The sequence below is a fragment of the Lissotriton helveticus genome, chromosome 4_1 (genome assembly GCF_964261635.1).
Source record: "Lissotriton helveticus chromosome 4_1, aLisHel1.1, whole genome shotgun sequence".
In the NCBI taxonomy this organism is placed as follows: Eukaryota; Metazoa; Chordata; class Amphibia; order Caudata; family Salamandridae; genus Lissotriton; species Lissotriton helveticus.
The window spans coordinates 31,282,570-31,304,689 of record NC_136063.1 but is presented as its reverse complement, the minus strand read 5'-3'; the positions used below and the strand labels follow the sequence as shown (position 1 = coordinate 31,304,689).

Sequence of the window (22,120 nt, the reverse complement as noted above, 5' to 3'; positions counted from 1 at the left end):
GGGTGACCGTCTTCCTCGTCTCGGTGGGGATCCACCGGAAGATCTTACGTAGCATGCGCAGGATGTTGAAGCATGATGAGGAGACGGCGTTGACTTGTCTGGTCATGGAGAGGGAGGAGTCCAGGATGAAGCCCAGGTTGCGTGCGTGGTCCGTCGGTTTGGGTGCGGTGCCCAGGGCGGGTGGCCACCAGGAGTCGTCCCAGGCGGAGGGCGTGGAGCCCAGGATGAGGACCTCCGTCTTGTCTGAGTTCAGTTTCAGGCGGCTGGTCGTCATCCATTCGGCTACGTCTCTCATCCCTTCGTGCAGGTTGGCTCTGGCGGTGGCGGGGTCGTTGGTCAGGGAGAGGATCAGCTGGGTGTCGTCAGCGTAGGAGATTATGTTGAGGTTGTGTTGGCGTGCGATGGCCGCGAGGGGGCTCATGTAGACGTTGAAGAGGGTGGGGCTCAGTGAGGATCCTTGAGGGACGCCGCAGATGACTTTGGTGGCCTCTGACTTGTACGGTGGTAGGCGGACTCTTTGTGTTCTTCCGTCGAGGAAGGAGGTGATCCATTCCAGTGCCTTCTCCTGGATTCCGATGTTACTGAGGCGCTGTACTAGGGTGCGGTGGCAGACAGTGTCGAAAGCCGCGGAGAGGTCCAGGAGGATGAGGGCCGCTGTTTCTCCGTTGTCCATCAGGGTTCGAAGGTCGTCGGTGGCGGCGATGAGGGCGGTCTCGGTGCTGTGGTTCGCTCGGAAGCCAGACTGTGAGGGGTCGAGGGATCCATTCGTCTCGAGGAAGGCGGCCAGCTGTTTGTTGACGGTCTTCTCGATGACTTTGGCCGGGAACGGGAGGAGCGAGATGGGACGGTAGTTCTTGAGGTCGGTGGGGTCTGCTGTGGGTTTCTTGAGGAGAGCGCTGAGTTCGGCGTGCTTCCAGCTCTCAGGGAAGGTGGCGGAGTCGAAGGAGGTGTTGATGATGTCCCGTAGGTGGGGTGCGAGGACAGTGTCGGCTTTGTTGAAGACGTGGTGAGGGCAGGGGTCAGTCGGAGATCCGGAATGGATGGAGTTCATGGTGCGAATGGTGTCTTCGGTGCTGATCGGGGTCCAGGTGCGGAGGGTGGTGGTGGGTGGCGTCGTTGCGGTTGTGGCTTGCGTTGGTTGGTTGTTGAAGCTGTTGTGTATGTCCGTGATCTTGTTGTGGAAGTAGGACGCGAGGGAGTTGCAGAGTTCTTGCGACGGGGTGATGTCATTGTTTCCGGCGTTGGGGTTGGATAGCTCTTTCACGATGTTGAAGAGTTCCTTGCAGTTGTGTGCGTTGTTGTCCAGCCGGTCCTTGTATGCATTTTTCTTGGTGGCGCGGATCAGTTGGTGGTGCTTCCGGGTGGCGAGCTTGAGGGTGGTCATGTTGTCCGTCGTTGGTTCCCTTCTCCAGGCTTTCTCGAGGGCTCGACAGTTCTTCTTGGAGCTCTTGAGTTCGTCGGTGAACCATGGTGTTTTTCTGCTGCAGGATCTGCTGGGTGGGGTTCTCAGAGGGGCGAGTTCGTCCGCGCAGTCGTTGATCCATTTCGTGAGGTTGTCGGCGGCCTGGCTGGGGTTCGCTGAGTTGGCGGGAGGGTGCTGGCTCAGGGAAGCGGTGAGCTGGTCGGCTGTGATCTTGTTCCAGCTTCTTCGAGCAACCTGTTGCTGGTGGTGGTGGATCGTCGTTCTTCTGAAGGTGAAGTGGACGCAGCTGTGGTCCGTCCAGTGGAGTCCTGTTGCGTGACTGAAGGTGACGTCTTTGCTGGATGAGAAGACGGCGTCGAGTGTGTGTCCGGCGTAGTGGGTGGGGGTGGTCACCAGTTGCTTGAGTCCTAGGTTGTCGAGGTTGTCGAGCAGGCTGATGGTGTTGCGGTCGTTGTTGTTAATTCAAAATATTTCAGTTTGAAATGTATTTTAAAAATGTTTTAGCAATTTTCAGAAAAATATATAACATTGTTTAATAAATGAAATATTTATAAATAAACAGTTAAAATACTGTTTAAATTCAGTACCAAAAAATAGGTATAACTACTATTACACTTAAAAATTGGCTTTTAAAAAACCTTTGAAATTCACTGAAAAAACCATGGGTTTCAGAGACGTTATAGTTAGAAATTACTATTTGAAAAACCTTTGAAATTTACTGAAAAAAACATAGGTTTCAGAGACGTTATAGTTAAAAATGAGCATTTAAAAAACCTTTGAAATTCACTGAAAAAAAGATAGGTTTCAGAGGCGTTATAGTTAGGAATTAGCATTTAAAAAACCTTAGAAATTCACTGAAAAAACCATAGGTTTCAGGGGTGTTATAGTGAGCTGGACATTTCACTCGTACAAAACCATAGAAATTCCTCCATTATGGAAGGCTCATGCAACTCCCTGAATAAATGTTGATAACTCACTTGGTGTGAATCCTTCAATCTGTGGCAACTTTCTTCTTTTGTATAGCGGCTTGGCCACGCCGCAAAGGAGTCCCACTGCTGATCAAGCAGGTCCGGCGCATCAGGATATTAGATGCACAGGGAAAAATGAGTCCTTGTTCGAGGATGTTATAATTGCGGAGTACCTACCTGACTGTTGTAGACAACCCCACTTGGGTGAGAACTTTTTTCAGAACTGGACCCACTAGGGTATGAATATTGAGCAAACTACACTTCCCAAGTTACACCAGTGAATACGCCCATCGGGGCGGGGATAAAATCTACCTTGGGGTGTGGCACACTTTCCTATTGCTGCCTTATAATTCTTTGTTCATATCAGCTCCTATGTTGAAAGTTTGGGGGTGATTGGTCAAGGGGGGGCCGAGATAAAAGGGGGGTCCCAAAACATGTTTTCTCAATGTTAATTTCCATAGGAAACTTTAGACAAGGCTACAGGTCGAACGGGTGAATGGAATTACCACAATTTTGACAGGGAGAAGGGTCTTGGTCTAGAAAGCACGCTTTTGTTTATTTGGTGTAAATTCGTTCAGTAGTTTTGGAGAAATATCGACATTTACAGATATCGATATTTGGGAATTCTGCCATCTGATGGGCCGAGGCATTACGAACACGAGCTTGCTGCTGATTGGCTGCATGTGGAGTGAGCGGTTGCAACTAGGAAGTGTTGGCCACCATTTTGTGATTCCAGTGAAGCAAGAAAGGGGAAAAAAGGGCAAGAAAAGTGGGAAAGAGGAGGGTAGGAGTACTGTAACCTCTGTGGGGTGTTTAGGGTGTGCTATAGAGGGGGTACGAAGTGAAGTATTTACCCGTACCGGTGTGAAAGTGGTGGGCTACAGAAATTAAGTGAGGTATTGCCTAGAGTCTGATGCTGCTAAGGTGAGCTGGTGCGGGACTCGGGGATTAAAGCGTAAGCCCAAATTGTGTTTCTTGTGCCGTGGCCTCTGCACTACACCTGTTGAAGTAGTGTCAGCATGTGTTTATACCTACTAGGATGATCTACTGGCCCGTACTGGTCTGAAAGTCCTGGGGTACGGAAAATATGTGAGGTACTGTCTAGAGTCTCATGCTGCTAAGCTGAGCTGCTGCCGGACTCGGGATGAAAGGGTGAGCCCAAACAGTGAGTCATGTGCTGTGAAGTCCTGTGCTCTGGCCGCTGTGCAACATCTGTCCAAGAAGTGTGAGCATGTAGTTATACCTACTCGGATGACCTTCTCTTTCCTGCCTTCATTACCTGTCTACTTCCCCAGGTCCTACCCCATCCCCTGAATCTTTCCCCTTGCCTGCTTTTCCCCATACGTCTTTGTGCTTATTGTTTTATCACGACCTTACAAGTAACTATGTTGCCATGCCCTAATAACTGTGTAAACTTTGTAACAATGTAACCTGTAACTACAATCTGATGCTCACATAAAGCGCTCTGATACCTCCGGGTCTAGCCAGCGCTATATAAAACCTTTAAAATAAAAAAATAAAAAAATAAAAAATTTTAACTTGTGTATGGTGCTCAGGGGGTGTTATACAGGGAGTGCGAAGGTACATTTGCACGTATAAAATCAATTCGGCATTTGTGCAGTGCAAAGTACTCACTCGTACGGGTCTGATAGTGCTGGGCTGTAAGCTGAGCTGCTGCGGGAGTCGGGGTAAAGTCGCTGAACGACTGACCCCTACTGGTCTGAAAGTGCTGGGTACGGAAATTAAGTGAGGTACTGCGTAGAGTGTCATGCTGCTAAATTGAGCAGCTGCTGGACTCAGGGATGAAACCGTAAGCTTAAACTGTGTGTGCTATGCTGTGAAGTCATGTGCTCTGGGTGATGTGCCACACCTGTCCAACTTGTATATGGGGGTTAGGTGGTGTTGTATAGGGAGTGCAAAGGTAAATTAATATTGTATTTGTAAAGCACAAACTACTCACCCCTATGGGTGAGTAGAGCCGGTGATCAAAGCGAGACCTCTGTGTTGCAAAGTGACACGGTCTGGCCGTTGCGCCACAGCTGTGTCGAGAATACATGTTAGGGAGGGTCCAGGAGTTGCCTTTACCTGGCCCTAAAATAGCGGGCCTAAGTTGCAGGGTGGCTCTAAAAAGAGCCCTTGTGTTCAATAGGTGGAGCTACATATAAGTGCAGATGCACAGCTTCAAGTTATTCAGGAAAACTCGATTTCCCTGATCTGTGAAGTGTAAACCATCACTTCTGTAGATATCAGCCATATCAAAACGTATGTTGTTGTTGTAGATGGACCCCATGTTGTGGTCTCTGATGTAGGCAGACACAGCTTTGTTGACTTTCTTCCTAGATTTTTCAATCTGAGGACAAAATAGTTTTGACCATTTTCACTTCTGTCTTTGGCATATATTGGAATATACAAAGACACTTTGAGGCAAGAGTAACATCAATTGTCCAAAGGTGTCCTTCAAAAGCATTTCCAAACCTACCCAAGTCAATGTTCCTAAGTCGTGCACAATCATGAGGTCAGGGGTTGAAGATGCAAACACGTTTTAACCAAAGGCAACAATTGGTGCCACTTCAATCCTCTCTGTGCAAACCATTTAATGTCCACATTTTGTAAACCTATGTCTAAGTCAATATGTCTCTGTTCTGCATACCTCTTGCACCAGAAAACATAGCTATGTCCTACGATCCACACTAGCATTTTGAAGGTATGGCTGGAAGGTATGGAAAGATGTCTGTAGCTCATGCAGTTCCTTTGTAGAATAAGAGATATGTTTAAAGATGGGGAACTAGCTTTTTTCACATACAAGACGATACCTGATTGGGAGATGAAAAACATTGTTTTTTAAAAGTAGGGTACATATTCGTTTTGTGGAAAAGCATATTTGGGATTGGATAAGAAAAAGCAGTTTGAACATGGAGTTCATATTATAGGATAAAATTTGCTCAACTCAACCACACCTGCTACTTGCATTTGGAAGGCACTGTTCGAACTTAAAACAATCGTGAACTTTTAACCTGCAGGTGCCATTAAATGTTCGAGAAAATATTGCAAAAATATATCGTTAGGTTTAAAAAATGGATGAAATTTTAACCTGCAGATGTTGTAGAATGTTCTAGAAAGTGTGTTGATAGAATACGTTGCACTGCTGACTTCGATGTGTCCAAGAATATGAGAAAAACGTTATATCAAAAATTAAAATAGAGAGAAGTTTTGAAACGTAAAAGAATGAAGGAAGTATTCTAATGTGTTCTTTACATGTATTTATGTGTGGAGGAACAAAATTATAGAAACAACAGAACCAGGAAGAGGAAGAAGCAGGGAGTGGGGGGACGGGGGAGATGGGCACAATGGCACAAATGTACAATGAAGTACAGCACAAGTATAGACAAACAATGGCCAAAATGAAACACACCAACAAGGAGCAGAAGTCACTCAAACCCGGCAACATCACACCACTGAATGAGCATAGAAGTGAAAACCATGCTGCATTCATACAGGATGTGTACAAAGGTCGGTCGTGGGTGTTGTGGGATGTTTGCGACGTGGTCATCATGGATGAGATGCCCGCCACGTGACACATGGGCGGGTTCACAGCTGCTCCTCCCTCCCACGAGCCCCCACAATTTTGTACGGTGCGCTGTTTTTTTTTGTGCACTAATACGGCACAGCATTGTAATGCCTATTCCAGCATGTCCTGTGGCATTCGAACTACACCATGAGAGTGCCATTTGGTGGTGGTGTATGCCACTTTACAACATCATCTGCTGCGGCCCTTGTGGCAGGCCACACCAGAACACCGAGACACACTTACCGCACTTCCTGCACACATACATGTTCGAGACACCCCGTTTACCTTGTCGGATAGGCACACCTCTGCGCTGACCTGTGTACGCCAGACCAGCGTACACAGGTGTGTTGTGCTTGCAGGAGGATGCGTGTGTAGCTTAATGTTCAGGGTCACTGCCAACACTGAGGTGACATGGTAACGTCTGCTGAAGACAACACACTGTCATGTTGCAGGGCCAGTGCCTATCATGCTAACACAATGACCACACAGACACACTTGATCAGATGTGGGTTTGGGGGGTGTTGGTGGTCCTGGGGTTGTTGCCGTGAGTCTTGAGGCCCTCATGGGTATCCCTGTATCATGCTCATTGACTCTATGGCACCTGTGGGTGTTCTGGTGTGGCTCTTGGTTGTGTTTCCTTTCATGCTGCAGGTAGTCGTCCTGCTTAACACCAGCAGAAAGCAGGTCTAAAATTCCTGGTGGTAACGTGGGTTATCACCAGAATTAATTTCGCATTGCAGTTGTGAAAGTTGTGATGCCATTTTGTCGTGTGCAAAACAACATACTAACTGGGAAGTGTATCCGTCAAGATCCAGCACCTGATGCACTAATTCTAATCAATATAAATACAATGAGATTTCTTCATTGATTTTGTGTGTACACTGTAAGTGCAGGCACTACCTCAGTGCAATTCAATACAGGATTTTAGTATTTAGAATAAATCGCAAAGGTGCACCTCGTATCTTTTTGCACGGGCACGGCTACTCTGCATTTCATTATCAGCACTTTAATGCAACTAAAGTTGAGATAAATCTAACACAGTATTCAGAAGTTGGTGCAAACTACAGAGATCACCAGTATTCCTGCGATAAGTGCTCCAAAATTTAACACCATCGTGGATACCAGCAAATAACAGTAATAAGAACAAGAAAGAGTCACACAGCAGTTAAGAAAACAACCAAAAAGGTTAATCATTTTTTTTTGTCAAACTTTATTTTTTATAAACATATATAAACCATTAACTATTTTCAAATTTTATTTTTTTATTAATATATATATATAAAAAATAAACCAATAAACACAATTTAACAAACATAATAGAAAACAACAAGGTGGAAGACTCCTGTGGGGACCATGGATGTCAAAGACAGAGCCTGGAAAATAAAGAACAAAATAAGGACATGTGTAATGCACATATCAAGGGACTGAGAGAGAGAAACAGAGAAGGAAAAACAAGCGAGAGAGAAAAAGATAGGAATGGAAAGAAAGGGAGTGAGAAAGGGAGAAGGGAGAGAGAGATAGAAGGAAAGGAATGAAGAGAGTGAGGGAGAGATAGAGAGGAGAGGGAAGTGTGAGAGAGAGAGAGAGAGAGAGAGAGAGAGAGAGAGAGAGAGATAGAGACTGTCGCCTCTGCGCATCCATGAGCAAATAATTACCTGGTGCCAGCAGAGTGTGCAACAGTGGGCGGACTCCACGTGCCCGTCAAAACCCCGCCGATCTCAGATGGGTTGCTGAGTCCTGAGTTATGAATAGCGGAGACCACATCAGATTCTGCATGGATCCTACAGATGTCTCCGAGTCCTGAGTCCTAAATGGCGGAGACCACATCAGCTTCTTCGCGGATCTGACAGATGTCGCTGAGTGGAGACCAATTTAGCTTCTCTGCGACCCGGCAGATTTCACACATGTCGCTGAGTCCTGAGGCGTCAATGGTGGAGACCACCTCAGGATTTGGTGCCGCTAAGCCTGTGGAACTGAAGTTAATGCCACTTAGTGGTAGGCTCCTGATGGCCACATGAAATTGGGGTGGCACTAACCCTATGCATATGAAGTCCGCGCCAAGGGGATGGTGGGCCACTGACGGCCATACAGCTGAGGGTATGACTAACTTTCTGCGCAACTTTTCATGGACTCTTTATGGTTGAGACCCGTGGAGCGCTCGCCAGCTAGTCAGCACTGGCAATAAAGGATGTGACGTTGTCGATTTATTATGTTTGCGTGGTCACCTGGCCTGTGCCGCATGTGCCGGATTGGTGTGGTGTGTGTGCAAACCTACCCTCAGGGATTGGCCGTGAGATATTGAGAACAAGACCACTGACCCGCACACCAGCAGCGAGTACGCCTGCGACAGTTCGCTATATGGTGCCATCATCAGAACGTCATCGGAGTGATGTGGCGTACGACAGAACAGGGCAGGGATAGCCACAATGACGTGGACGCCTCGTAGTACTGCGTCTGCGAGTCTAGCGGACGGGCCGCAGCTGTCCCTCTGCAAGCCTGGGTGCGGACTTTTCACAACTCACACTACTTAAGTATTGAAAAAGCATTTTGTGATTCAGTCCGTCAGCTGGCATCTGTCCGAGGCATTTGTGAAAACATATCAAAGTTCTTTCTGTGAGTGATACCCTTAGAAGCTTCCTATCCCCACATTAGCAGGTAACGTACCCTCTTCCCACATTACCAACATATCCCCAACAACCTTCTTGGGCCCAGAAGTGTCCCTGTGCGGTTGGACAAAGACGCATCTTAGTCATGTATAGATTTACATATAAAAAAAGTTATTTAAAGAAAAGAACAACAAATAAGACTAAAGGGAATCTGGTGCTGTGGCCGCTGCCACGAAGATGTGGTCACTGCTGTTCAGTACTCAGGACACAGTTACACACGTGGGATTGGTTTGTGTTAAATAGGGTTAGTGGTACCAGAAGCATTGAGACTGTATGAGCCTGTGATGATGCTTGACTTGGATAGGTCGCTCTGCGAGCAATGTGTCTTGCCTACTGGACTGCGTCATGTGGAATCAGGATTGTATCTGAATTGTGAGGTCTGCTGACAATAGTTTAGGCCAGAGGTAGCTATGAGGAAGGGCCCACAGCCATGTGCATACATTGGTGCCCCACCGGCCTCCATAGTGCAGGTTCAGTGGCACCACTTGTCGGCAGGCTTCAATCTGTAAATACTCCTCACTAATCAAAGGGAGTGAGGTGCTAGTTGGGGCCACTGCCAGGACTCAGGACACAGTTACACATGTTGGATCGGCTTGTGTTAAAGAGTGTTAGTGGGAGTACGTGTCGCCGGCTTGCATATCGAATTATACCTCACTGATCGAAGGGAGTGTGGTGCTGTGGTCGCTGCCACAGACTTGGGGTCACTGCCATTCAGGACTCAGGACACAGTTACACATGTGGGATCGGCTTGTGTTGAACAGTTAGTGGCAGCACGTGTCGCCAGCCTTCCATATGGCAATATGCATCCCTGATCGAAGGGAGTCTGATGATGGTTGACTCATGGAGTTGGGTTACTGCTATTCAGGACTCAGGACATAGGTACACATGTGGGATCGGCTTAAGTTGAACAGAGTTAGTGGCACCACGTGTTGCCGGTCTTGCATATCGAAATAAGCCTCACTGATCAAAGGGAGTCTGGTGCTGTGGGTGTGCCACGGACTTTGGGTCACTGCTGTTCAGGACTCAGGACACAGTTACACATGTGGGATCGTCTTGTGTTGGAGACAGTTAGTGGCAGCATGTGTCGACGGTCTTCCACAGTGTAGGTCAGAGGTAGCGGTGAGCAAGGGGCCATAGCCATGTGGATACGTTGGTGGCCCCACTGGCATGTGTAGTACAGGTTCAGTGTCCACGTGTCGCTGGCCTTCCATATGCAGATATCCTTCACTGATTGGAGGGAGTGTGGTGCTGTGGTCGCTGCCTCGCAGTTGGGGTCACTGCCATTTAGGACTCAGGAACCAGGGATCAGCTTGTGTTGAACAGGGTTAGATGGCACCACGTGTCTCCGGTCTTCCACAGTGTAGGCCGGAGGCAGCAGTCAGCAGAGGGCCACAGGCAGGTGACGCTGACTTGAGCTGCACAGATTGGGGCATTTAGTCTTCTTAACCCATTATAATCTCTTACACAATTTGCGTCGCTACTAATGTTGAATTGTGAACCGTGTAACCCCAGTGTAGGGTGCAGGCAGCGGTCAGGATGGGTGCACAGCCACATGGCGTTGAGTTGAGCTGCACAGTTAGTGGCACCTGGAGTACTCGACGAGTGCAAAACCTGCGATTATACGTGGTCCCAGTGGGCCGCACTGGGAGCAATGTCTTGCCTTGATAAGGCCACGTGGAGATGACTTATGGTGCAGTGAGTTAGTAGCACCTGAAGCACACAGCGTGTGCGCATCCTGCGACGATGCGTGGTCTTGGCAGGCCGCACTGGGAGCAACATGTCTTGCGAACTGGACTGCGTCATCTGCAATCGCCACTGCATCTGAATTATGAGCCCTGCTGTCCGCAGTGTAGATCGAAGGTAGTAGTTAGCATAGACATCAAGGAATGCTTTTTGTCACTTCTTGACAAAATCCGAGGACATCAGTGATGTCATCAGTGATGTCATTTGAGATGTCATCAGTGATGTCACTGACCATGTCATGAATGATGTAATATGTGAAGACATCAGCAGTGCATTGCGAATGCGCGAGGTATAGTTAGCTCAACTAACTATAACAGTGGAATTTCTATTGTTTTGTATGAGTGAAATGTCCAACTAACTATAACGTTCCAAAAACCTATGTTTTTTTCTGTGAATTTCTAAGGTTTTTTAAATGTTAATTCCTAACTATAACGTCTGGAACAATGTGAGTAGGGCCTTTTCTATTATGATGAAGATTGACATTAAGGTAAGCGTTTTGCTTGTTATCTTTGGATGTGAGGATTCCCTAGCAAAAATTACAAAAAAAACAGGCACGGCTGATCTTTTCTTCTATGCTACTGGCGCATAGAGAAATTTGCAAACAGTGGGTAGCCGTGGCCCCTCCCAGGTTCAATTATTGGGCACGCTCCGTTAAATATGTTGCTGGATTGGATATGAAGGGTTTTAAAAAGTATGATTTTTGGTTTCCCTCAGTGGATTGGTGTGAGCAACAGAATAATGAAGTCCAAAGATTATGCCTCGTCTGGCTATCTGGTCTCCCCCCCCCCCCCTTTCTTTGTTCAATGAGGTGGGGAGTGGAGTGATAGCAAGGGATTTTTCAAAGAAGACTGAGTTTCAAACAAACGAGGGTGGTAAAGGTCGAAACCCCTTGTCTCTCTCCATTTCCCTGCTTCCAGCACAAAAGGGCATGGTACTCCATAAAAAGGTGCAAATGGAATTGTGTTTTTAGAGGAAAATGAGGACAATTAATTAAAATGAATTACCCTGCTTGCACCACCATCTGGAAATCCCAGTTCCAGGTGCCCCAGTGAGCTTTCAGTGCTCTGAGTGGAGAAAAATGCAAACAGCTGTACCCATGGTCAGGTGCTCCAAGACCAATCAGCCATCTTGCAGAGCCAAACCAGCCATCTTGAACAGCCAAAGCAGCCATCTTCAACAGCCAAAGCAGCCATCTTAAACAGCCAAAGCAGCCATCTTAAACAGCCGAAGCAGCCATCTTGAACAGCTTAAGCCGTCATCTTGAACAGCCAAAGTAGTCATCTTGACAGCACGAGCAGCCATCTTCAACACCCAAAGCAAACATCTTGAACAGCCAAAGCAGCCATCTTGAACAGCCCATTCTCTCTGTGACACGTTTAACCAGTCCAACTCTAGTCAATAATTGGATATTTCAATATAGACTCAGCTCTTTTACAACAAACTGGAAATTGAAAAGACAGACTTCCATCTTCTTAGCACCTTACCGCTCGGCTGGAGAGGTCTGAAGCACCAGGTGGTCCCTGGTTTTCTGTCATCATAGCAGCAGCCTCCTTCATTGCACAGCTCTATGGTAATTCCTGCATCGCCACATTCGACTCTTGACTTTGGTTCAATCTCACATTCGTCTGTGAAAACACGTTTGATAACTTTTACTTAAAAAATACATTTTGCAATCACAGGTACATAAATAAAACTGCAGATTGTCTATCAAACTCTATGTGGTTGTATTTATGTTATACGTAACCCTATTGTAGATCTGTGGGCATATTTCAGAGATTAAGTAACAGACAATTGACCCACCATTGTTGTCTGTTTTCCTTCTTGGCCAATATAGAGTTGTAATATTCATCAAATATAGAGTTGTCGCTGCATCAGTACCTGTTTCTCCACCTAAACAGATGTAAGCACCATGGACAAAAACATTTCAATGGAGAATCCACAAATGCCCCCCTCTCCCAGTGGAATTTCGTCGGTAGTGGAATTTGCGGCTAAAAGTGTGGACACTTGAGATGCACCACAAAGTGGGAGTACACTTCCTATGACTGCATGTCTACTCTGCCTAACATGCTGGGTGAAGCTGATTGTACTAATCCTTAAGTGAACAACAAGACACAGAGATGATACCATCTCAGAAGTACTCGAAGTCAAACGTTCCTGTACCACATAGATAGTATGGTGGAGGCCATTGTGTCAGTAGTATCTTATGTGGACTGACTGGGCATGTACTATGGAAAGAGGGGCACTGTGCATTCTGAGGCTTGTAGACATAACATTGGAATAATACATCTGAAACAAAAAATCCAAGAAAGCAAAATATTCTTGGCTTCAAAACCAAGGCTGTCGGTCTGCGTTATATACAACATGAGTAGGCTTTTTCCATTGGCCTCTTACATAGTGAGATACAAACAGACTGACACAAAACATATCTGATGTTATGCCTGTACAGTTAATGAGTAAAGTTTTTTTGTTTGCTTGATTGCTGGCCAAATAGTACAAAACCTCTTCTATTTAGTCAGTTGCCAGTTCTAACTAGTGCTGGTTTCTTCTACTCCACAAATGCTCTAACTCTTTTACTTTTATCTGCAGAGGTGAATAATGGTAAACATTATTAGTACCTTTGCAAGACTACTTAAAGCTGTTTAACGTTCTAAAGCTATGGACTCACTCCCACTCGCGAAGGCATTGGAATGTACCATGGCCAGATATAGGATTACTAAAAGGTTCAATATTATCAGAACACATATTTGTCCTGCAGCAATCAGTGCATTCTGGAAATATTAATTCTGGCCCAGTTCAATTAAACAAATCAGACTAAAACACCTTAAAATGATGATTTGTAAAAACTGGAAATGTTGTATTCCAGTAACACAAAGCCATCTAATATTTTGGGTGATTTTCCAATTTTATGACCAAAGGAAGAAAAGCTAAAGGCCCGGTTTAGAGTTTCAAGGACGGCTTTAACTCTGTTAAGACGGCGGAGGACTACTCTTCTGCCATTCTGAGAGACCTCGTTCCATAAGTTTTGAGTTGTCCACTGGCTCTATGGACAACTCTCTACATTGACATTAACTGCTGTCATGATGGTTCTGTGAATGCACAAAAGATTTGAGGGACAGTACTGTCATTCAGAATGGCTGGCCAGCAAATGTAGGAGTTTGTTTTTGAAAAAAAAATGAATGGTCCCACATGATGGGATTTTCCTCCCATGATGTCAGGTGCCATTATTTTTTCTCCTGTCCCTCACAGCCAGGTTTCACTCTATATTGGGCGGATAATATAATGGACTTCCTTCGGCGGCCCCTATTCTGTCTGGTCATCAGAGGAAGAATTATTTTGAGGAGCCACAAATAAAGGAATTGGACTATAATTAATTGAACTGAATGTCATTGTAATGTAAATGTAAAGTAAATCAGTGAAAGATATATAGATATCAAAGACACAGAAGAAAAAAAAATCACAGAGAACTTTATTCAGTGACTTTATTACAAATATTGTAAGAAATGAATGAACTAAATAAACAAAGCCTTTTTGTTACCTCCATTCTTGTGACCTACTGATCGATCCTTTCATATCTCCACTTTAATACTCATTTTCTAGAAAGGGGATGTGGATCCACTATTGAGGTTTCAGAACTAGCCCTATCTCAGACACAGTATTGCTTCTGACCCACCCTCAGACTACTGTACCAACATCCAAAAGCACCTACTACACTTCAACGTCATAGCGTGGCAGCCCCAGCTTTTTATTCAGTCTGTATGCTCTGATCTTTCAGCAAATACTTACCAGTTCTATACGTGAGCGGAAGAGTTGGAGGTTTTTAAGAGTTAGCAGCAGAATAAGCATGAATAGGAACCATTTATAAAAAGATATCCTAATACATGTGGCAAAGTATCACATAGGTGTCCTCCTGCTCCCGGTCTACTTCTTTTTCTTCCAGGTCTTTCTGTGCCTTTAGGCATTGGTCCCCCTCCTAGTCATGTTCCAAGGCCTTCTTTTCTGGGTTGTTTGGGAGCTCCTGATCCTCATCCTGGCCCTAGTCTAACTAAGTATGATCACCCTGGTACTGATTTCCTGATTCTTTTGGTCCTGCTTGTAGTCCTTCCTGACCCTAGTCTTCCTTGTATTCACTGTTCCTAAGCCGCCTGATCCTGGTGCTACTGATCCTTACTCTGATGGGTCTTTATCCACTTAGCCCAATTCTCTGGGCTCTCCTAGGGCTGTCAGTCAGTTTTCCTCATTTGTATCACTCTGAGTCTCCTTGCCCTGAGTCACCTTGTGGTCCACTGGTCCTTCTCCTCCTTTTTAGATCCTCTTGGGCTAGGCCTGGTCATTTTGGTCCTGGTCTGGTCCCATTGGTCCTCGTTCCTCTGCTTGCCCTGATTTCCATGATCATCACCAGCCTGGTCCTAATACCCCAGTCCTAGTCCTTCTGCTCCTCTTGTAATTTCAGATCCTGGTTACTTTGTTCTGACATTGCTGGTCCTCATAGTCCTGATACGGGTCCTGCTTCTTCCACTCCTTCTAGTCCACCTAATCCCCCATCTGGTCCCTGGTCCTAAAGGCCCTAGTCCACCTAATTCTGATCTGACCAACTCTCTGGGTCCTCCTCCAACATGTCTTGGTCCTCTAGTCCCTGGTTCCTCCTGCGTGTTGTTATCTTGGATTATTTGTCCACTATGTCTTATCCGCCTTGTTCCGGCCATCCTGCTCTTAGCCACCAGTCTCGAGCATCATGACTCTCGTAATCCTGGTATTCCTTGTCCTTCTTTTCCTCCTCTCCCTGGTTCTCCTTGATCTGGTATGTCAGGTCCTGATACTCCTGGGCCTCTGTGAATTAAGCTTCCTTTCCCCTTGGTTGTGGTCCCACTGGTCCTCATAGCCCTGGCCCCCCTAGCTCTGGTCCTGGCTGGCCATCTCCTCTTTATTCTTCAGGTTCTGTTATCTTAGAAATTCACAGTTTGACTTTTTCAAAATATTTATTGAATCACTGATATTCCTGTATAGATTACATGTGCTATGTTATTATGTAGACAGAAGCAGATGACAGTGATTACAAGCAATGCAAGAAATGAGGTGCTTTGCTACATGGGTCTAACCCGGGCACATAACAGGAGTTGTCAAATGGACTAAAGTTGTTTTAAAGGAAAACCAGAGTGAAGCAAGTTTTTACATGGGGATGAGATCCTGCTCAGGGGGCAGGTAAAGGCACCTCTACCCCTGGAACAATAAGGAGCGCATTTACGTGTCCTGCATCAGCCTGTGATCATTACTGACCTGTATACTATTGGTATGGATTTATTTTAGAATTGCTCCTTGAGGGCAAGCTGTTTACTTCCTCGATGGAAGAGGTGTGGTGCAGCGGCCAGGGCGGCTGACTCCAGAACACAGGGGCTCATGGTTCAATCAAAGGCGGCAGGTCAGCCCCGCACCATGTGACTCTGGGAAATAGCTTTATTATTCTTCCCAACTGCCCCCAGCGTTGGGACACCTCGCCTGAGGTAGCTGGGCGCTTTACAAATGCTGGTTATTATTATTACTGCTGATTTCATGGGGGAGGGTGGTCTATTGACTCTTTGAAACTTTTAGTGCATTTGTTTATTTTGAAAGTTTTATAGAGCGCAAACAAGACCCAAAGGGGTATCAGAGCGCTGTACAGCGTTGTCGTCAGTAATTATCCAGTAAGTAAGTAAAGTTAATTGTGTTGATTATTTAAAATCTTACAATATTGCACATTCGAAAAAGTCAATAAAAGCTATATTCATACATAAAACAGTTACAATATCATTCAAAATTAAAAATTTTAAAATGGTTACATCTCCTAGTTTCCTTTTAGCTGTCATTAGAAATTTTACAAACGTAGCATTTAAAATAATATCATTCGAGTCCAAACACCTTATCAGGGCCTGCCTGCATGACCTTATGCCTCGTGCATTTAGTGGAATCTTAAGCAAAGTTTTTCTCTTCCTGGGAAAGTTCCGGACAAGTACAGCGAAGATGGAGGATATCCTCCTCACAGGTGTTGCACAATCTACATTCTGTTTGCGTTACCGTTCTTGCCCAGGGTGGACGATGGCACAGGCCTGGCATTTTTCCAAATCTTGCATTGAGGAGCACCTGTTTATTTTTTTCCGTCCAGGGAGTCACCAAATATTGTTGGATTTCTTTCTTTTTATACCCATTTATTATTGTCCAAGCATGTTTTCTTTTAGTAAGGATAGCTTTATCGTTTAGAATAGATAGGTGGCTTGCAGTTTTGTTAATTATTCTCTTAAACGATGTCTTGGTTATATTTGTATCCCATATTGACGTCACCTCAAAATCTTTTATCGCTTTCGTTAGGTACAGCCCTGCCAGAGAGTTCGTGTCATTACTTAATTCTTTCCATAAAAGTTGCGATATTTCATTTTGGTGATCAGTTTTTATTTGGTTCCAAACTTTTATGAAGTGTGCTTGCCTTGTATATTGTTGATTAATTAGTCCAAACTCCAACCTTACTTGTGCAGGGGAAGCGTTTGCTGGAAGCCGAAATAGGGCCCGATATACTCTGGTTATATTTTTATTCAGGATTTCAGTATCCCTACCCATTGCAGCTTCACTACCGTATGTGATAGTCGGTTCTAGTCTTGCATAAATAATACTGAAAAGAGGGCCGTAAGTTAGGCTGGGAAGTGATTTCTGCACAATTCTGAAAGCTGCAGACAATGCATTTGATTTCCTTTGGATGTCCCTTTTATGTAGTTGAAAGTTGCCTTTTGAATCAAACAGAACCCCCAGGTATTTATATAACTCCACTTGCTCCAGCTCGGTGTTATCCATATACATTTTGGTAGTGTGTTTTTTCGTATTATTTTTAGTAACTACCATAATCTTGGTTTTTGTGTCATTTATGACCATACCATTTGCCTTAGAATACGTGTGAGTCCTCCTAATTAATCGCTGTAGACCCACTTTGGTATGGCTCAATAATATCACATCATCCGCATATAATAAGTTCGTGAGCCGCTTATCTGCTAACTTCGGGGGGTGGGCGTTTTCATTGTCCAGTATTGGCGTAAGGTCGGCAAGGCAAGAAACAAATTAAAAAGGAGGGGAGCTAAAACACAGCCCTGTTTTAGGCCTTCCTTTGCTGGAATCTCCTTAGATAATGTACTGCCGTCCCCCATCCTCACACTCACCCATGTGTCTGTGTACAAGAGACGAATCAATTTAAGTAGTGAGGATGGTATTTTCATTGTCTCGAGTTTTTCCCAAAGTAAATTCCTACTTACACAATCAAATGCGGATTTGAAGTCTATAAAACATAGATATAAAGGTTGCTTCTGTCTAATTGACTTGTCAATAAGTAGGGTACGAATAAGAATATTTGTGGTTGTACCCAATCCTTGAATGAAGCCTGTTTGATTTAAAGGCAATTTCTTGTTGTCCGACACCCATTCTGTTAATTTAGTCAACAGGATTCTGGCAAACAACTTGGCGTCCATGTCTTGTAAGGTGATTAACCTATAGTTTTCTGCCAGTGCCCAGTTTCCTTTTTTGAAAATTGGGGTTATTAGGGATCCTCACCATGACTTGGGGACAGTTCCTGTTAGTATGACTTCTAAGAATAATTTCTCTAGAATAGGCGCCCATAGTTCGGGGGTTTCCTTAAAGAGTGCAAATGGTATCCCATTTGGTCCGGGTGCACCGTTTTTCTGTTTTTTTATCAATTTAATTATCTCTTCTTTCTCGACTGGTATTTGCATATCCAATTCTTTATAGTGAATGGAAGATTCCATGTCGCTATCATTTTTGCTCTTGTAAGACTTATCCGGCGCGATTGTTTGAGTAGTATCCTGATTGAGGTGGTTCCTCAGGTAAATCTCCCATTCCTGCTCAGTTAGCGGTGATGAGACTACTTGCTTATTGGGCCTAGCCAGTTGATTGATAATTTTCCAGAAGTCTCTTGAGTTCTTCTGCTTGCTGGCGTAAAGTACTTTTGCCCAGCTTTTTTGTTTTGCTTTATTTTTCTCACCCCATATTAATTTTTTTAGGTTTTGATTTAGTTGCTTCAAAATTTCTAGATTTTCTGCTTTTACTTCCGGTTTCTTCATTGACCTAATAATCTTGTTGCGATCTTTCTTTAGTTTTGTTATTGCATATGGCAGGTTTAACTGCTGATCCTTGTCCCTGGGTAAGTCATTCCTTCTTCGGTTCTTATTTGACTGCAATTCACTTTGAGTCTTGATTAGTAATCCAGTGAAGTATTCCCATTGCTCAATTCCTGATTCTAGTGCAGTATCTTTAAAGCATGATTCGATGAGCCTTTCTATCTGCTTGTTCATTACTTCTTTGTTGCTAACATTCCAAAATATTTTTTATAGTTAGTTGTGCCAATTTGCCCTTGTACAGTCCGGTAAAGCTTGTTTGTATTTGTTCCGATGTTCATTATAATTATTTGCTGGGCGTGGTCACTTTCCTTTACTTTCTTTAGTTGGTACAAAGTAATGCTGTGAAACATATATAATGAAGTCATAGTATAATCAAGCCTGGAGTGAGCATTATACCCAAAGTAACAATATGCAGGAGGCACATCCGATTTTATTCTGCCATTTAGAATTCGAAGTCCCATTGCTTCAATATCCCTTGCAAATTTTTTCCCCATTCTGTTCTTATTGACGGAATTATCGTTGCCTAGGTCCTGCTCTGGAATTAGCCATTGATGATTTTGCATTTGGGTTATATCATCTCTAATGTGGGTTGACATAAGGTTAAGGTTGAAATCCCTGGTAATCAAATAGTCTGCTAGCGGATCTTCTAACATCATGGTGATTAAAACACTATTTAGTGTTCCGCAAATTGATTCTCTACTTCGGTTTTTTGGCAATATGTAGACGGTGATCAGGTATAAGGTTTTAGTTTTTTGATTATTTGTTTTGTAGATTAATTTAACTATCAAAATGTTTGTGCTATTTACTTCCACTTGCTCGTGATGGACCTGTAATGTGTTTGAGATAAATATCGCCTGACCCCGCTAGCACAGCCGAACCTTTGGTCTTTCTTGCCATGTTCATATTAGCCAGCATATCCATGTAAAAGAAATGGGTTGGTTTCCCATGTTTCTTGTAATCCCATGTTTCTTGAAATAGCTTTACTATTCTTCCCAACTGCCCCCAGCTCTGGGACACCTCGCCTGAGGTAGCTGCGCGCTTTACAAATGCTGGTTATTATTATTACTGCTGATTTCATGGGGGAGGGTGGTCTATTGACTCTTTGAAACTTTTAGTGCATTTATTTATTTTGAAAGTTTTATAGAGCGCAAACAAGACCCAAAGGGGTATCAGAGCGCTGTACAGCGTTGTCGTCAGTAATTATCCAGTACTTAAAGAAGGTAAGACATTCACGAAGTGTGGGGTGTACCAGTGGTGCCATAGAGCGCTCTGAGTACATTCTAGTATTTCCGCCATCTGCATGTGTGCCTTTGTTTCTCAAGACAGAGCATCATCTGTACTGATTGGAGTAAAATTGTCTTCATTGAAAATATCTGCATCTGGCTTGAAAATGTTGTGTAATTGACTTTCCTTTGAAATAGGATTAAATCAGCAAATCATTTTTAAGGCTGGCCACAGGAGGACATTGCAAGCTCAGTTTTCCTATGACTGGTGTGTTTTTTAGGTCTTGCCTACGCAGCGCGCATGCATTGCCTACGCAGCGCGCATGCGCTGCATAGGAAAAAGACCTGTAGCAATCGCTACGGATTTTGGCCCAAAAACATGCACGCGTTGCATTGCCTTCAATGGCAACACTTGCACGTTTGGCGATTCCCTCACGGGAGCGAACATGACACCATATGTTTGTAATTAACTTGCAAGCACATGGCGCCCGTGGCTCGCTTCCGCAAGGGAAACGCTTTCACTTTTGCCAACACTTTTTTAGGCGCGCGCTTGTTTGAACAGTGGCGCTTGTTTTATATGGTAATGCCGCATTGCCGCCCATGTTCAGTGTTTGTAATACTTTTAGATGAGTATGGGCATTTCAATCAGTTTCTTAAATGATTTTACGGCACGGTTGCAATGCTGATGGTATACATTTACAAGCACTTGAAATTCACGGACAGTTTGACAATTCCCTCATTTTTCTGCCGGTCTACAATATTGATAACATATTGGCAGCACCATTTCTCCACTATTTGGCAATTCTGAATGTATGCGACCACTTGCACTTTTCTCCTGGGTTGTAATACAGATAATATACGAGTTCTGGCACTTCTGGGCTGTCAAATACTGTAATACAAGAACACTGATTCTTCTAAGCTGGTTCTATATACTGATAATACAATAAACATGATAAAACAAACATATTTACTCGCGTTGATGTCCTCCTTCGAGCCCAGAGACACCGCAATTCTGCCTGATAAGATGTGGCCGTAAACCCCTCATCCCATGTTACTCGTTTCACAGAGCCTGCCTCACTGGGTCTGTGCGCACATGCGTGTCGGGCACAGCCCTGGTTCGGGCGAGTTTCACCTTTAGATGTACACCGTCAATCTTGTTCACTCATTAGCGCTGTGAAATGCTACAAAGTGGTATCGAGCGCAATAAAAAATAAATAAATATATATTTAAGGTATCACTGTGAAGGAGAGTTTGAAAAATAACAATTGCCTCACCTCTGCCTAGTGGAAAAATAATTTGGACGTGCAGCGCCAGAAAATTCTGGCAAGAACATTGGGGCATATTACCAACAACTAGCGAAAATTATCGTTAAATAGGCTTAGCGACAATTTTTCTATCACCAAGCATCGCCGGATTTTATCGGTGAGATAACGTGCTATTAGCAACGTTTATCTCAAAAGTGATAAAATACCCGGCGATAGCGGCAAAATGTGTGAATATCGCTGAGAATACAGCGATATTCACGCATTAGCGACTAAATGCTCTTAGCCATGTTATCCACCTCCCATTGGTTAACATGGCTCAGAACTGGTCTGGGCAGGTGTTAGTGTTTGGAGATATTCACACTTAGCACGAATATTTCCATCGCTACGCCTGCCTTGCTAATAGACGATAGCGATTTTAGCGACTGCTTTAAGTCGCTAACAGGTTGGGTACGTCCACTTTGCATGTCATTAGCGATAAATATCGCTGACATGCAAAGCGGGTCCCAAACCACTCGCTATTGCCTACAAGCTGTCACTAAGTGCTGTTAGCGACAGCTTGCTAATAGGGCGATAGAATTTTCGCCGCTTAGCGGCCGAAAACAGCCGCTAAAGCGGCGAAAATTGCCTATTGCCCCCCTTGATAATATGCCCCATTGTTATTATAAACTTCTCGAGGGTGGTGGCTTCTCAACTACCAAGTTGTCATGTTCCTGCTCTTATCGCGCTTCGGCTCAGGCCAGGGTTGGTGCAGGGAAGAGTCCCGGGAGACCACTCTGCACAAATGAATACATGCGGAGCTTGTTGCCTTACGCACTTTGGAAATAAATGTGTGCGTCTGAGCGAGTGAGAAAGATGCTTGACCTCCCTTTCTAAAAGACACGCTAAAAGGCACACATAGGGGCCGATTAGGATGGCGGACGGACTTGCGTCCGTCCGCCACCCCTGAGTAGGAGGGACCGTCCGCATGGGCAGCGGCGGTCCCTCCATGGCAATTAGGATGTGACCGCCAGGGTGGCGGTCACATCCTCTATTTTTTACATTGCGGCGGGTGCAGCTTCAAGCTGCACCCGCCGCAATGTTAAAAATGCATGTGTTGCATTTACATGCACAAAGCGGC

General features: G+C 44.7%; 1 protein-coding gene across 1 annotated transcript in view; it reads right to left on the bottom strand.

Moving 5' to 3' along the window:
* Window positions 1–22,120, bottom strand: part of LOC144827831 (uromodulin-like) — a 242,742-nt gene that overhangs the window by 156,158 nt on the left and 64,464 nt on the right. The window contains exon 2 of the mRNA XM_078685997.1: window positions 11,853–11,993. Within this exon, the coding sequence (XP_078542123.1) occupies window positions 11,853–11,993 (141 nt within the window). The remainder of the gene's footprint in view (window positions 1–11,852; window positions 11,994–22,120) is intronic.